Source organism: Struthio camelus, chromosome 1, assembly GCF_040807025.1.
Source record: "Struthio camelus isolate bStrCam1 chromosome 1, bStrCam1.hap1, whole genome shotgun sequence".
Classification (NCBI taxonomy): Eukaryota; Metazoa; Chordata; class Aves; order Struthioniformes; family Struthionidae; genus Struthio; species Struthio camelus.
In genome coordinates this window covers 154,667,381-154,680,482 of record NC_090942.1, presented here as the reverse complement: position 1 = coordinate 154,680,482, position 13,102 = coordinate 154,667,381, and the positions used below count along the sequence as shown (strand labels likewise).

General features: G+C 39.2%; 1 protein-coding gene across 1 annotated transcript in view; it reads right to left on the bottom strand.

The window, feature by feature from the left end:
• The window catches only part of LOC104138067 (parapinopsin), a 91,291-nt gene extending 80,011 nt beyond the window's left edge, over nucleotides 1-11,280 (bottom strand). The window contains exons 1-2 of the mRNA XM_009665507.2: nucleotides 11,205-11,280; nucleotides 5,547-6,328 (exon numbers count right to left, since the gene is read on the bottom strand). Of these exons, the coding sequence (XP_009663802.2) occupies nucleotides 5,547-5,883 (337 nt within the window). The 5' untranslated portion in view covers nucleotides 5,884-6,328; nucleotides 11,205-11,280. The remainder of the gene's footprint in view (nucleotides 1-5,546; nucleotides 6,329-11,204) is intronic.
• Nucleotides 11,281-13,102: the final 1,822 nt, after the last annotated feature.

Sequence of the window (13,102 nt, the reverse complement as noted above, 5' to 3'; positions counted from 1 at the left end):
ACTGGCAGATGAAAATTTGCTCTATCAGGGCTCAGAAGACTCAAGCTCTTGCAGAAAAAGAGTGAGTTATTTCACCGGGGATCTCAATTGCATCTTATCAGCAAAGATTTTCCACTACACTAGATGTCTATACTCTAAATTTAAGTGTGTTAGTTTAGTGCAGCAAGTCTAGCTAAAGCATATAAAATCAAGGCAAAAGATTAAGAAGAAAATTATTCATTAAAGGTCACAAAGAAATTTTGCCACTCAGCTTTAAAACAAAACCATGAGGAGTTCTGTTTTTCATTCAGTGCGTTCACTGGAGGCTTACAAGAGAATAGATCAATAACTGTTTTAACGTGATTTAAAAGATTATCTACCCACATAGCTGGGTATGATGGGGTTTCTAAAAATACTAGTTCTGAAGTCCTCATTTAGATAGGACTTTAGTTTGGCAAAGCACATAAAGAGATATGTATGTGCTTTACCTCAGCTTGAACAGGTTTCAGGATGTAGCACTTCCCCGGATCTAGGGCAAAGGCAGGATGCGGACCTGGAAGATATGGCCTCATATCACACAGGTTGCACATGGCAGAGGCATGTCTATGCCCTCTTGCACAGTGACGCTCACTGACATAACACTAGTCTGAAGTCTGTACATTTTTAAAAATGAAATATGGGAATCAACTTCTCAGGCAAACAGCCAGGTGTTTTAATTACCATGGAGGCTGAGGTAGAGAGAAAATATACACTCAATCAATACACAAAAAATATACCTCAAAATATGAGCTTAGAGTTCAACAGCCACGAAAATTTCTTTGTTAGGGAAGTACCTTGAAGCTTTTCAGCACTAGAATCTAGTAGTGTTGGATTCCTCGAGCCAGGGAAGGCTTCATCTTTCCCACGTGAATTAATCCATTGAATATTTAATGCTGATATGGCATAAAGTAGCAGTTCTGAAAATGAACTCCAAAAGTCATCCAAGCTCAAATTCTGACTGTCCTGTGTGTTTGGGAAGCCTACGTTTGAGAGCCTATTCTCTTGAGAAAAGATGAAACGTTTCTGAAAGTTTTCATCTCTCCAGAGATTCAAAACATTTAATAGGTCACTGGAGAAACTACATATGAGATGGTCAAAGCTGCAAGACAAATTTAATTTTAGGACAGGATATCACTTTGTGTGTATATGGTCTCTATGGGAGTGTGTTACTAAATAAATTATTTTCCGTAAATTAAAATCTAATGCTTAATCAGTTCATGCTATATTTAACAGTTCTTATTTTAGCCTGCTTTCAAAGTTTACTCAGAGTCCAGCTGGGAAAATGTGTCCTGCGCATGTGTCCCTTCGCATGTTTGTTTAAATTCATAACCACAAGCCTGTCAAACTGTGGTTAAGTGGCGGGTAATGGGAGTGAATGTAGCAGACCATCCATTTCCCCAACTCAGTGGCATGTGCAGTTTCCACTGCACTGAACTGCTTGACAGAGCTGCAATCATGCACAAACACCAGGATAAAATCATTTTATGATGTGAACAGCCTACAGTGTTTCTCCTGCAGTTCCACTTCCAATGCACAGCAACTCTAATGTTTCTATAGCAAGCCCCATGCTATCTAATATTCTCCTTAAAATCCACATTGCATATTTATTGATCAGAATCCACACTTTCCATTGGTTTCTAAGTCGGCTTTCAGAGAATGGCTTGAAATCATAAAATAGACACTTTTGGAAACCAACAAGTAAATGAACAGAGCACTTACTCTTCTCTGTTTGCCATGATGCGCATGGTAACCCCCTGGTGCTGGTTCTCAGCTCATGACTCCCAGGTGTCTGGTGCACACAACGCAGCGCTCCGGATTGCCCCGTAAGGACTTGCACCTTGATTCCACAGTAAGTGACAGCGAAGTGTATTGCACTGTCAATTTTTGCTGGGGAAGAATGAGATCTGCCTTCCAGACTACTTCCCAGGGAAACAGTTACATAATTTTAAGAAAGATAAGATGCTTCGGACAAAAAGACTGATCTATTGCCATGCACTTAAATTTGAAACAAATCTCAGCTTCCTACTTTCACTGGCTCAGGTTTCATCCAGGCCAGGGACCTGTTGGAGAATACCTCCGCTCTCAATTTGACCTTAATCAGGAAGAAAGAGGTGGCTTTCAGAGCATCACAAAACAAAGTGGGAAGGAACAATATAACCACTAAAAATTTAGTCCTTCTCAGTCTTTTAGAAGATGAAAATAGGATTTTAAAATGTTTTAACAGTTTGAAATTGACTTAGATGTGTTTTACACGTCAAATACTCACCACATCACCAAGTTTAGCATCCCACTTCAAATTTATCTATAATGTAGTACTATACTACAGTTATACTGTAGTTATACATCAGTATCCAATAGCAACACTATAGGTTAAAAAAAAAAAAAGTATATCCATTTGGTAGAAGAGAGTGCAATTCCACTGAGGTTAATGAAATTTCTTTGTTTAACATCAGCTGAAATCCTGGTCCTGGTTTGTTTACCCTAGTAGTATATTCACCTAGCCCATCAGGAAAAAAAAAAAAGAATTTAAATGTTTTTTTCTTAAAAAGCTTGACCTTAATTGAGAAGAACGGAAGTTTACCACACACCCTCTCTCTTCTGTACCCCTAACATTAGAACAGTTCTTCTTGGCCTTCACCTTGAGGTTACAGGTATGTAACCTCATACAGTACTCTTTGTAACTCTTGTGTTCATGCTTATAAATCTAATTAGCTTTGCCACTCACAAGCCAGCTAAACCAATCAGGCCAAAGGCTGTAACCTGTACATAAGTTTCAATACATAAGTGAACAACATAGGTGTCAAAAAATCCTCTTGCTGACAAAAAGCTTCCTTATCTTCAGCCCTAAACTGCAACTGTCACGAGGTCTTAAGCCACTAGCTTATGAAACACAATTTATTTACTTTTCCCCCTCTCAAGTTTCTGAATCACTCTGATAAGTTTTATTAAATTTTTCCAAAGTCCATTGAAGACAAGGAAAAAAAACTCTATGATTAATGAGATGCTCTCTGTTTTTTTCTTTTAACAATATTATTTCAAGACTCAAAGAGACTCAAAGCACAAAAAATTTTCATGTCACTTTTCATGTCTCGATGGCTGTAAGAAAATGAACTATTCCATTAAATGGGTGCTTGTTCGGTGTATGATGCTTACTGATTGTATACCATAGCACATGCAGCAAAATGCTTAGAAGAAGTGGAAAAGTCATCAGCTTATTGCAAATCTGCATTAGCTCTTTTTTAGCACATCTTGGAGCACATAAATTCAAAAAGAAAAAAAATAGATGATCAGTGGTATTCATCTGCAGATACAAGCTGTCCATGTACATGCATGAATGTGAAGCAACCTGCTACTACTATTTGCTTTTACTCATGTTATCTTCTAGTGCATAGGTTTTTTAATTACAACTCTGCAAGCCAACTCCTTCAGTATGCCCTTTATAAGCACTAGAAAAAGAAAAACATGGAGCACTGCATGCCTTCCAGAAAGGAATTCTAAAAGCTTTTTTTTAATACAGTCATGAAAAGTTTTCATGTGCACAGTTCAGTAACAATCTGCATTCTGGCTACCTCAGTCACCCAAGGTCTCCTGCTGACATCAGTATAACAACTCAGAGGAGCAGAAGTCACATTTCTGGGCGTGTTCCAATTAAATTCATCATACTACTCCTTAGCATTCTGGTTTTTGAGTTTTTCTTTGCTTGCTTTCTTGCTCTCTGAAGATCTAACCAATTTTAAGAATTAAGCCAGAACCTCTCACATGAGCACAGGTATGAGCACTACAGCATAGAAACCTGCTCTCCTGACATCCATCTGATTTATACAGAAGATTTGACTCCAAAGAATTATTTGCTAAGCAAATTCGCCCATGGGAAAAACTTGCTCATTCATTATTTTAATTCCACAGGAACTGAGGTGGTAACAAACAGGTATTCTGACAGAAGCAAACAGGCTCTAAGGGCATTTCCGACACACTTCTAATCCTTTATCTTTTTTTCTCCTCCATTCGAATGTTACCTTCCCATTCCACCCCTAAATAATAAAAAAGAGGATAAATCAAAGGATGGGGAAAATACAGTCCTAACGTTTTCCTCCCTGAGAAGACCAGTGACTGAAATATTCAGCTTTCAGTTCCTCCCCTAGTTATGAAAACACGAATAACAGAGGCTTGGGGAATATATGCAAACCCCGGTGCCTCTTCTGCAAACATTTTCCTTCAAGTTATTGTGAGGAAGCTGTACACCAAAACTTCAAACAATTCAAGGAACAGGAGTCTATTTCAGTACCCTAACGGCTCACAAAAGTGGAAATGACAGAGGGAATGAGAAGACTTCTCGTTCTGATCTGCACAGATTAAAATAAAACAAAACAAAAAGTAAAATAAAATAAAATAAAAGAGCCTAGGTATTCTTGATACCAGGGTATATTTTCGGTTCTTTGAGATCTGTGTTTTTGTACTTTACAGCACTGCTAACTCCTCAGAGCTCACTTCCAGTACAGCAGCAATTTCCCAGTGGAAGCTGATGGTCTTAAATAACTATCATTATTGGAGCACAAGTTTGAGGAAGAGAAGAATACCAGTGAGCACACCACTGCGCAGAGCGAGACCTTAAAATTCAGGTAGAAAATGCAGGTTTGGAAACACAGCACGTGTGTTAGATACTCAGCAGCTCCAGGCTGGGATGAGATGCAGGAGCATGCCAGGATCTGCCCTCGCAGCCTGGACCACCTTGGATTTGCCATCGCAGCCTGGACCACCTTGGAGGGATGAAGGTTGCCCTCTGACTGTGCTTTTTCCTTCGGTCTTGTTTGATTTTTTTAATAATTAAAATAATTTTCAGTTAAAAAGATTCATATCTAACACAGAAAACCAGCTGCAGGAAATTTTCTGACAGGACAGGAAAAAAATGTCAAGATATCATTTTTTTGTGACTTTGACACACACGTTGGAGATTCTGACACAATTATTTCATTTGACTTCCTTTGTTATTGACTCCAAAGGCACCTAATTTTAAAATAAAGATTTTTGTTTAGGAAGAACAGAAAGTATCAAAAGATGAAAACTGTCATTATTTGGAACAAGAGGGAATTCATATCACAGATTGACAGACAATTACAGAGGGTAAATGGAATACTTTCAGGAGGCTTTGTTTGTGACAGAAGCAGCACTGAAGGGGTTGTAGTTCACTGTTGACATAGATTTTGCTAAAAAAGATGGAAGTGCAGTTTTTATTCATATAGTTAGTCAAAATCCTCCTTCCAGTGGCTTGCTTCTTTTTATATGCCACTTTTCCCTCTTAAAAATAAGCCACTTCAAAAATGGGATATGTTAGGGAGTGTTTATCAGCTCTAGGCTATTCCTTTGCAAAGTTTTTAGGCAAAATGTTTTTAACTATGTATTTCACTTAGGCCTTTCCATAAGACAGGCAATCAAACTTTCTATTTACCTTAGAGTAGTCAGCTACCTGATCGAGTTCAAGCGCTCGTGTTAGAAAGAATAGTATGAGAGAAGTATCAGGGAAGGCTTACCAAAGCAGGAATTGACAAAGCCATACCACCTACAGCCATGTTCCCCTCCGATCCATTTGCCATGGATGTTAGACACAAAACTGAGGGTTGTGCCCAAGATGCACACTAACATGTCACTGATACTGATGTTCAGGAGGAGCATGTTGACTGGGTTACGAAGGGTTTTAAACTTGCAGAAGAGGATGAGGACTGTCAAGTTATTCAAGAAACCAAAAAATAAGATAAATCCCAGAAATATGGCCACTACTGTGTGCCCGTTTCGTGACAGTCCAGTCCTTGGCTCAGCAGGGTCTGTAGGTGCACCAAAGCTCAGATTGTATGCCCAAGAGTGGTTCATTTCTGACTTTGACACAGGTGAAAGAGGGCAGAGAAGTCAGATGCCCTACTCTGAAGTCCTCTAGCAGTTTCACAGAAGCATCCCTCCATTACAACTCAAATCATCTCAGGATCCTTGTGATCTTCGTTCATCTGAGACAGATAGTTCTTCGATGTTAATGTAGACATGAAATACTGTACTGCAACACTGCACTGTCTATTCAGTGGTCAGTTCTGCACGGATCTTCAAGGCAGCGAAATCAAGCAGAACAATCACTTCAAATTCAGCTTTGCTATTTAAATCTAGTATTATTTTAGATGATTTTTTTGGAGGCTTAAAATGGAAGATATCTTAAAAAGGTGCTTGAACCCGGTCTCTTCCTCCAGAGCAAATTAAGGGCTACCAGCAGCCAGCTACCAGTCAGTTCCAACATCAGCCAGTGCTTCTTCTGACAATGGGTTTCTTTCTGACAAAAGAGAAGAAAACAGGTGGTAAAAACAAAACAACTCTTTCCATATTAAGACCAGACTAGGTACATTATTTCATTACAGCTACTCCCTCATTGAATTTTACCAACTATTTCTCAGTCTTTTTCGTTTTCTCTCTAATTTTCAACAAAAAAATCAGTCTGCTAAAGTTTGCTTGGATAGTCTAAATATTTTTTCCTTGGCTCTTCCCCAAGCTTCCCTGGCTTAGCCTGGATAAGGCTATTCACACCTTTTTAGTCGAGTTCCCCAGGTGAGAAAAAGCACAGTAAGACATATATTTTGCAACAGCTTCCTAGAGGAAGCTTTTTCTACCTTTAGTTAACCCATACCTAGTGAAGCTTGAGTCTTGCTTAGAGCTTAACTTAGGGCTTAATTAAAATGATCTAAAATTTAGGAGGAGGACCAGGAATTTCTTTACCCAGAAAGAATAATTTCCAGTGCAGCTACTGAAACTTTCATGTGTTTACAACAGCTGGCAGAGCCATGATATCAGTTTCACTTCTCCCACATTTGCCAGTGGACAGATGCTCTCCTTCATTATTTATAAAACAGCCAAGGTCCCAAAGCTTCACACAGCTTTCCTACCACCGACATGAATTTGGATATCCATATGCAATGAATACAATATCTATGTATTTTGTGAAGCAATAGCAAAGTGCTTAGATTTTTAATTTTTAGCCAGTCTTCTGCACGGTTGCACACAAATTCTGCACAGACCTTTTTTATAGAAATGGAGGTAGATACGTGTAAGAATTTCCATTTTTCAGTGCATGATTCCCACAGTTTGCTGAACTAAAAAATATGAAAGCTTTTCTTTCAGGAGTCACACACTCCTTAGAATGACACACATTTCAAAATGCAGTATATTCTCTATTATTCCTAACCACTGCTTTTTAGAAATTGTCTTGTAGAAAAGATGCATTAACCAGCTGGAAAGATGAAAGAGTTCAGAGTCTACTGAAGACGAAGGTTTTTTTTCTTTTGTCGTACCTTTGTGTATCATACCTTTTTATAGCAAATATTTATAGCAAGTATTTCTTCTTACTATTTCTTTACTTTTACAAAGTCACTGTGCTAAATATACCTCAGCACTGCAGTGATTTTGAACTGTAATGCACACAACCTCTTTTAAATTTGTCCTATGATGAGTAAATTACGTACACTTTACAGGAGATCTTATACTCTTATACTTTTCATTTACAGTATGAAAAGCTGATGCTTTCTGCTTTCTGCCCTCCATTTAGGAAAGAGGGAGTCATTTGGATTGATAACATTCACAAATGTTCTTGAAGAACATTTAAAATCCTCATTCTACCATTCTTTTTAAATATCTCCTGTCCAGCTCCGGTTGCAGGTTATAGAAAGAAACTGACTGGAACTCACTGTGAATATAATCTAAATTTACTTTAAAGAACAGAAGTAAAGTTTAGTGTAACAAAACACAAATGTGAGAACAATGATCAAAAATGTGATGTTGAGTGCTTCTCAGATACTAACTCCATGACTGAAAAGGCAAACAGCTGTATTTCTTTTCTGTAGGAAGAAAGCATTGTGGCATTGTGCTGAAGCAGAGATTCAGAAGAAATAATTCACAGGAAAAGGAGAATGTACAGTAAAACACACTGAACTAGTAATCACTTCTGCATATTTTTAGTTTGTCAGAAGCTGGGGTATAAGCAGATTTACAATCTATTATTTTTCCATTACTTCCAAGACAATTTTGTCTAATCTGTTTGCATGTCACTGTTTACTGAAGATGGTAAATAAGGTCAGCCCTATCTGCTCCTCTCAAAAGCACATTGCAGCACCTGGCTTCAAAATTTGGACAGACTTAACTATGATTTACAAACAGATTAACTCAGTTACAGATGCAATTTTTTCAAGGCTGAACTGGCTACACCTAAACAATCTGTAGCAAAGATTACAGCGCACCAGTATAAATGTTTCTACGTGGGAATTAACTTCACCAGAATAATCACAGGCAAAGGGTTTGAACTATATAACATTCCTGTTAAGGCACCGCAACCCTGGAGTTAGACAAAATTGAAGGCTTTAATCCCTTTAGAAAATATAACTACCTTTATATATGTATCTCTAAGCTCCACATGAAAAAAAATATATATATGGATCTCTTATACACAATTATATATATATTGGATTCTTAAAGACATATATTAAGAGTTTATATTTACTGTGTTTGTAAAGGACGCGTGCTCGCTGAATGGGATTCAGTCAACTCACATTTAGCAATCTAACACCAGGTGTGCAGGCAAAGCTGACCGTCGAGACTGCCTCTTCAGTGCCAGCAGGACAGGCACTTTGGCCTACTAGGCACCTGACTTCTGCAACCCGCCAGATGAATTCTGCCCTACTGTGCATGTGAATGATGCCTCAATGCTTAGGCAAAAGGAGCAGCCCCTGGCAATTGCTAGTATACGTTTTTAGAAGTTACTGCATACACTGTAAGGGTCAAGCCACGTTGCCAAATGAAATCAAACGAGGACAAAACAGATGCAGTAAATCGCTATTACAAGTTTTGTGAGAACTTACATGAGAGACAGCGATCTACAAAGGAAAAAGTCTGAAGAACTGAGCTGCATACCGATAAGTCTTACATTAGAAGAACATGTATGAAGTGCTAAGTTATTTACACATTTGGATAAAGTACAAGCCAAATTCAGATTTTGATAAATCTTCTAAATTCCCACGCAAACCTTTTGAAAGAATTGATCTAATTCTTACTTAATATTAGTATTAAACTGAATAATACGTATTATTACTGAAGAGGACATAAAGATCAGCTTGCATGCTTGAAGGCTCATCCGATTTTTTTTCCCCCTTACAAACACATACCTTAGTTTAATAGAGATTGCTTTGCCCTGACAACTCTGTCTTCCTAGTGACACTCCGCACTCCCTAGTCTCCATGCTCTAGCAGGAGATATCAAACACTCCCAATTTCTAGCAAACTCATGAATGTGCTGGAAAGAACTCTACCTAATTTTAACAATTCTACTTTTCAATAAACTTGTAAAAAAAAAAAAAAGCTTTATCCAATTAAGCCTACAGTTGCACTCCGTAATTATAAAAGGTAAACAAATAAACAAACAGCCAGTTTGTCTCCTTGTATAAGCTTGAGTTTATGTGTGAAGAAAAATGCACAAAACATGGTGAAAAGGGGCCAAAAAGTTCATTTAATGTTTCCAGTTATTAAAAGCCTCATTTGTTAACAAAGATTCTGACATTAGTAATCTAAAGACACCATCACTGCTTGCCTTCTTCTCTGAAGCTATCACAAAGAAGATGTTACATTAGCTTCTGGAAATAAAGACACTAATACTGAGAGTGTAAGGCTTGCCTTTGCACTTGCCACCACACATTAGTAAGTTTGAGCAACATTCTACAACAGTGAAGCTCACTCTTTTTCCCTTCTCATTTTGCCCCCAAATAAGTATCAGCTTATTGAATATATTTGCTTTAAGGTTTAAGGGGCAGGATCATTCTTTATTTCTAATTGGCAATTATTAACCATCCTCCCTCGCAGAGTCGTGTAATATGACAAAAAAAAAAAAAACTTAATTCACTTAAAACAGATGATAAAATCCTAGGAAATATATTTAAGCATCAAAAGCATTCTTCTAAAAAGAATTATGTCATTCTCCTATGATACAGAGGAGTTAAAGAATAAAGCTTCTATTTACCTATTCAGCGTGTTGTTAGAGTTCACACTAAAATCAAATTCTGAAATAGCGATTTTTATTCACTTATTATTTCAAAGTCAATCCCAGCTGGAATTTCATGAAGAGAGAATCAATTATTTGACCTGATGCCAGGATTTCGGGAGTGCAGTATTTAGTTTAATTTGTGGGGGGAATAATACTGTATTTTTCTTTAAGTTTCATACATTAAACCTTGTCTTCCAGGTGACAAACCAAATTAGCATAACTAGAAGTGTCCATAACCAGAGGAATCACCTGAAGCAATCCTTTTTGCAAACGCAGATAAAAGAAGGGGGACTGTGTGGGATTGCACAATGCAGAAGACAAAATTGCCATCTGTTCTTGACTATTTTTTTGATGTCTGAGAAACACTGGAAGATATCAAAAGAGCCAGAGGTAAGTTTTTAGAAGCAATCTATAAAAGCAAGGAGGATCTTTGGTCCAGATGCTCAGATATGTCCCAGCTTCAGAAGACTGCCATCTGTGGGAGCACCTCTTGCATGCCGTCTTACAGGCTTACTTTTAGGAATTCACATTGATTAAAAAAGGCTAAGATGAAAACAAAAACAACTTAACCACAGAACACACTATGAAGTCCACCACCTTTGAAAGCCAGACTATTTACTCAAGAGAAATCTTTAACAGGGTAGTAAAACAGTGTAAGAAGACCCCCAAAGCATTTCTTTTGAAATAAAAGTTACTTGTGCTTAGCATTTTACAAGTTCAACAAATCGTCCAACCTGTGAAGAGGAATTTGTAGCACAGACAGTTTTATTCCAACAGCCAGTGAGACAGACCCATTCCAGTGCTGAGCTGAAGCAATGACAAAAAGTCTCTTTAAAGATTTAACGGAGATCCCTGCTGGTCTGCAACAGAGCAAACAGAGAACGCCTCCTCCCAGCACCCCAAACCTGCCCAAGCTTTTAAATCCTGTCACAAGCAAAAGCACAAGTCTCTTCAACAAAACAAGTAAGAAGAAACAGCACCGGCCACATCCCCCTTTATGATTTTGCCTGAGCTTCGCAAACTTTTTACACTTCTTCTTTTTTAAAGAAAAACCAGAAGGAATGCAGAAAACTACAAGAAACATCCACCTGCATCCATCACCCAGAGGCTGGGGGAGAGGGGAAACCCACCTGGGTGTCCGTGCGGCAGAAGCATGCTCAGCGGCGGCACGGTGCCGCGGCGGCTGCGCGCAGGCGGCGGCGGCTCAGCCCGGGGGGAGGCAGCGCGGCCACCCCCGCGCCGCTCCGCGGAGCCCGGGGCTGCGCAGCGAGGGGCGCTCGGCGGGCTGGGCCGGACCTCCCCCCGCCCGCTCGCTTCCCTCCCCGCTCCCAGGCGAGCTGCGAAGACACGCGATTTTTTTTTTTTTTGGGGGGGGGGGGTGAGGAAAGAAAGAACAAATAAATAAAAAATAAATATAAGAAAAAGGCAGCGGCCCGCCCCACGCAACCCCCGCACCGCCCCGCGGCGGGGCGGTGCTGCAGCCCAGGCCGCCCCCTCCCCCGGCGGAGTTTGGGGGGCCCCGGGGTGCCCCACCAGCGGCCCCGCACTCCCTCCCTCCCTCCCCCCAGGTCACACTGCCCACCGGGCGCTGCCGGGGCATCCTCCGTCCTTGGGCGCTTCCGCACGGACAGCTCGGGCTACACACGTTTTTCACTCTTAATTGTTATGAAAGAACGATTTTTTTTTTCTCTCTCTCTCTTTTTTTTAAGTAAACACATATAAATACCTATTCAGCAGCAGATTAGTAATGCGGTTTAAAAAATTATCAAAGACGTAACAGACGTTTCTTGTGTGTTCTTCTGTTTCTTCGACTGCTTTGTCTGTATTTTCCGCGTGTATCTTTCTTCCCGTCTTTAGCATTCACAGCTCGAACAAAAACTAAGGTCCCTGTGTGCTGAAATCTATGTTTTCAGTAACACATCTATCACACGCACACACACAAAAAGCATATGACTCGAAAACTGTGTAATACTGTATCTTTCTGTTACTACTACTATCTGCTATTACAGTTCTATACTTCTCCTGCTGTGTTCTTTCCACAGGAGAGAAAAAACCTCTGGGGGATGAATCTGGATAAAAACACTAGAGTAAAAATATTCTGGGGCGTGCCCTGCTCTGCAGAACATCTCTTAGTCTGCTTCTTGCCAAGCTTCTGAAAAGTCTTTTAAATTTGCAGACCACAGTGAAAGCCTGTAAAGTGATCATCGTGGTCCTATTTTTCCACCTCAGTTAGATTTAACCTTTCACCTAATCAGTCTTGTCACCTTTTCAAGTTCTCTACCTTAAAGATGGGCAAACTGATGCATTTATTACAGGAAAAACAGCCCAGTAAAAATTATGCTGTGGAGTCTCTTCCCCCAGGGAAGCCTGAACTGAGTGAGACCCCCGAGCTATTGTTTGTTGTACAAAGAACAAGTAATATTTTTGTTCCAAAACTCAGCTTCAGTAAAACTATTTCATGAAATAAACTCAGAGTTATCTGATGAAATAAATCACGACTATGCCTATTACCACTACTTTCAGAAAATATACAGCATCACAGTCTTGCTGATTAGACCTTCACTCTACACTAATAACTGTTTCTCCTAGGGGGAAAAAAAAAAAAAGAAAGAAAAACCTCTTGCTGATGTCACACTTGGAAAGAGAGCAGGAGTGTAGCTCCATTAGAGACAGCTAATTGAAAATAAAAAATCTAAAGGATTACTTTTTCAAGGCCACTTAGAAAAGGTATACCTCCAAAGTTCCTCATTATGGCTTCTAGTTACAAAACCACACAAAGTTATTAAATTCACATACTGTAATGCTTTTTAAACTGCGTGAAAATGTGCTTCTACAGGTGTTAAATTGTACGTCAGTACTACATGCATCTTCAGATGAAACCAGTTACAAAAGATAGAGGGGTTAAAATATGGTTTGGAGATCCTTTTTCTTCTATGAACTTCTGATCCTATTTCTTCTATGAAATACCTTCAAGTTTTAAGAAAAGTTAACTTTTGGAAAAGCAGTCTGTACCAGCAAAAATCTTTGT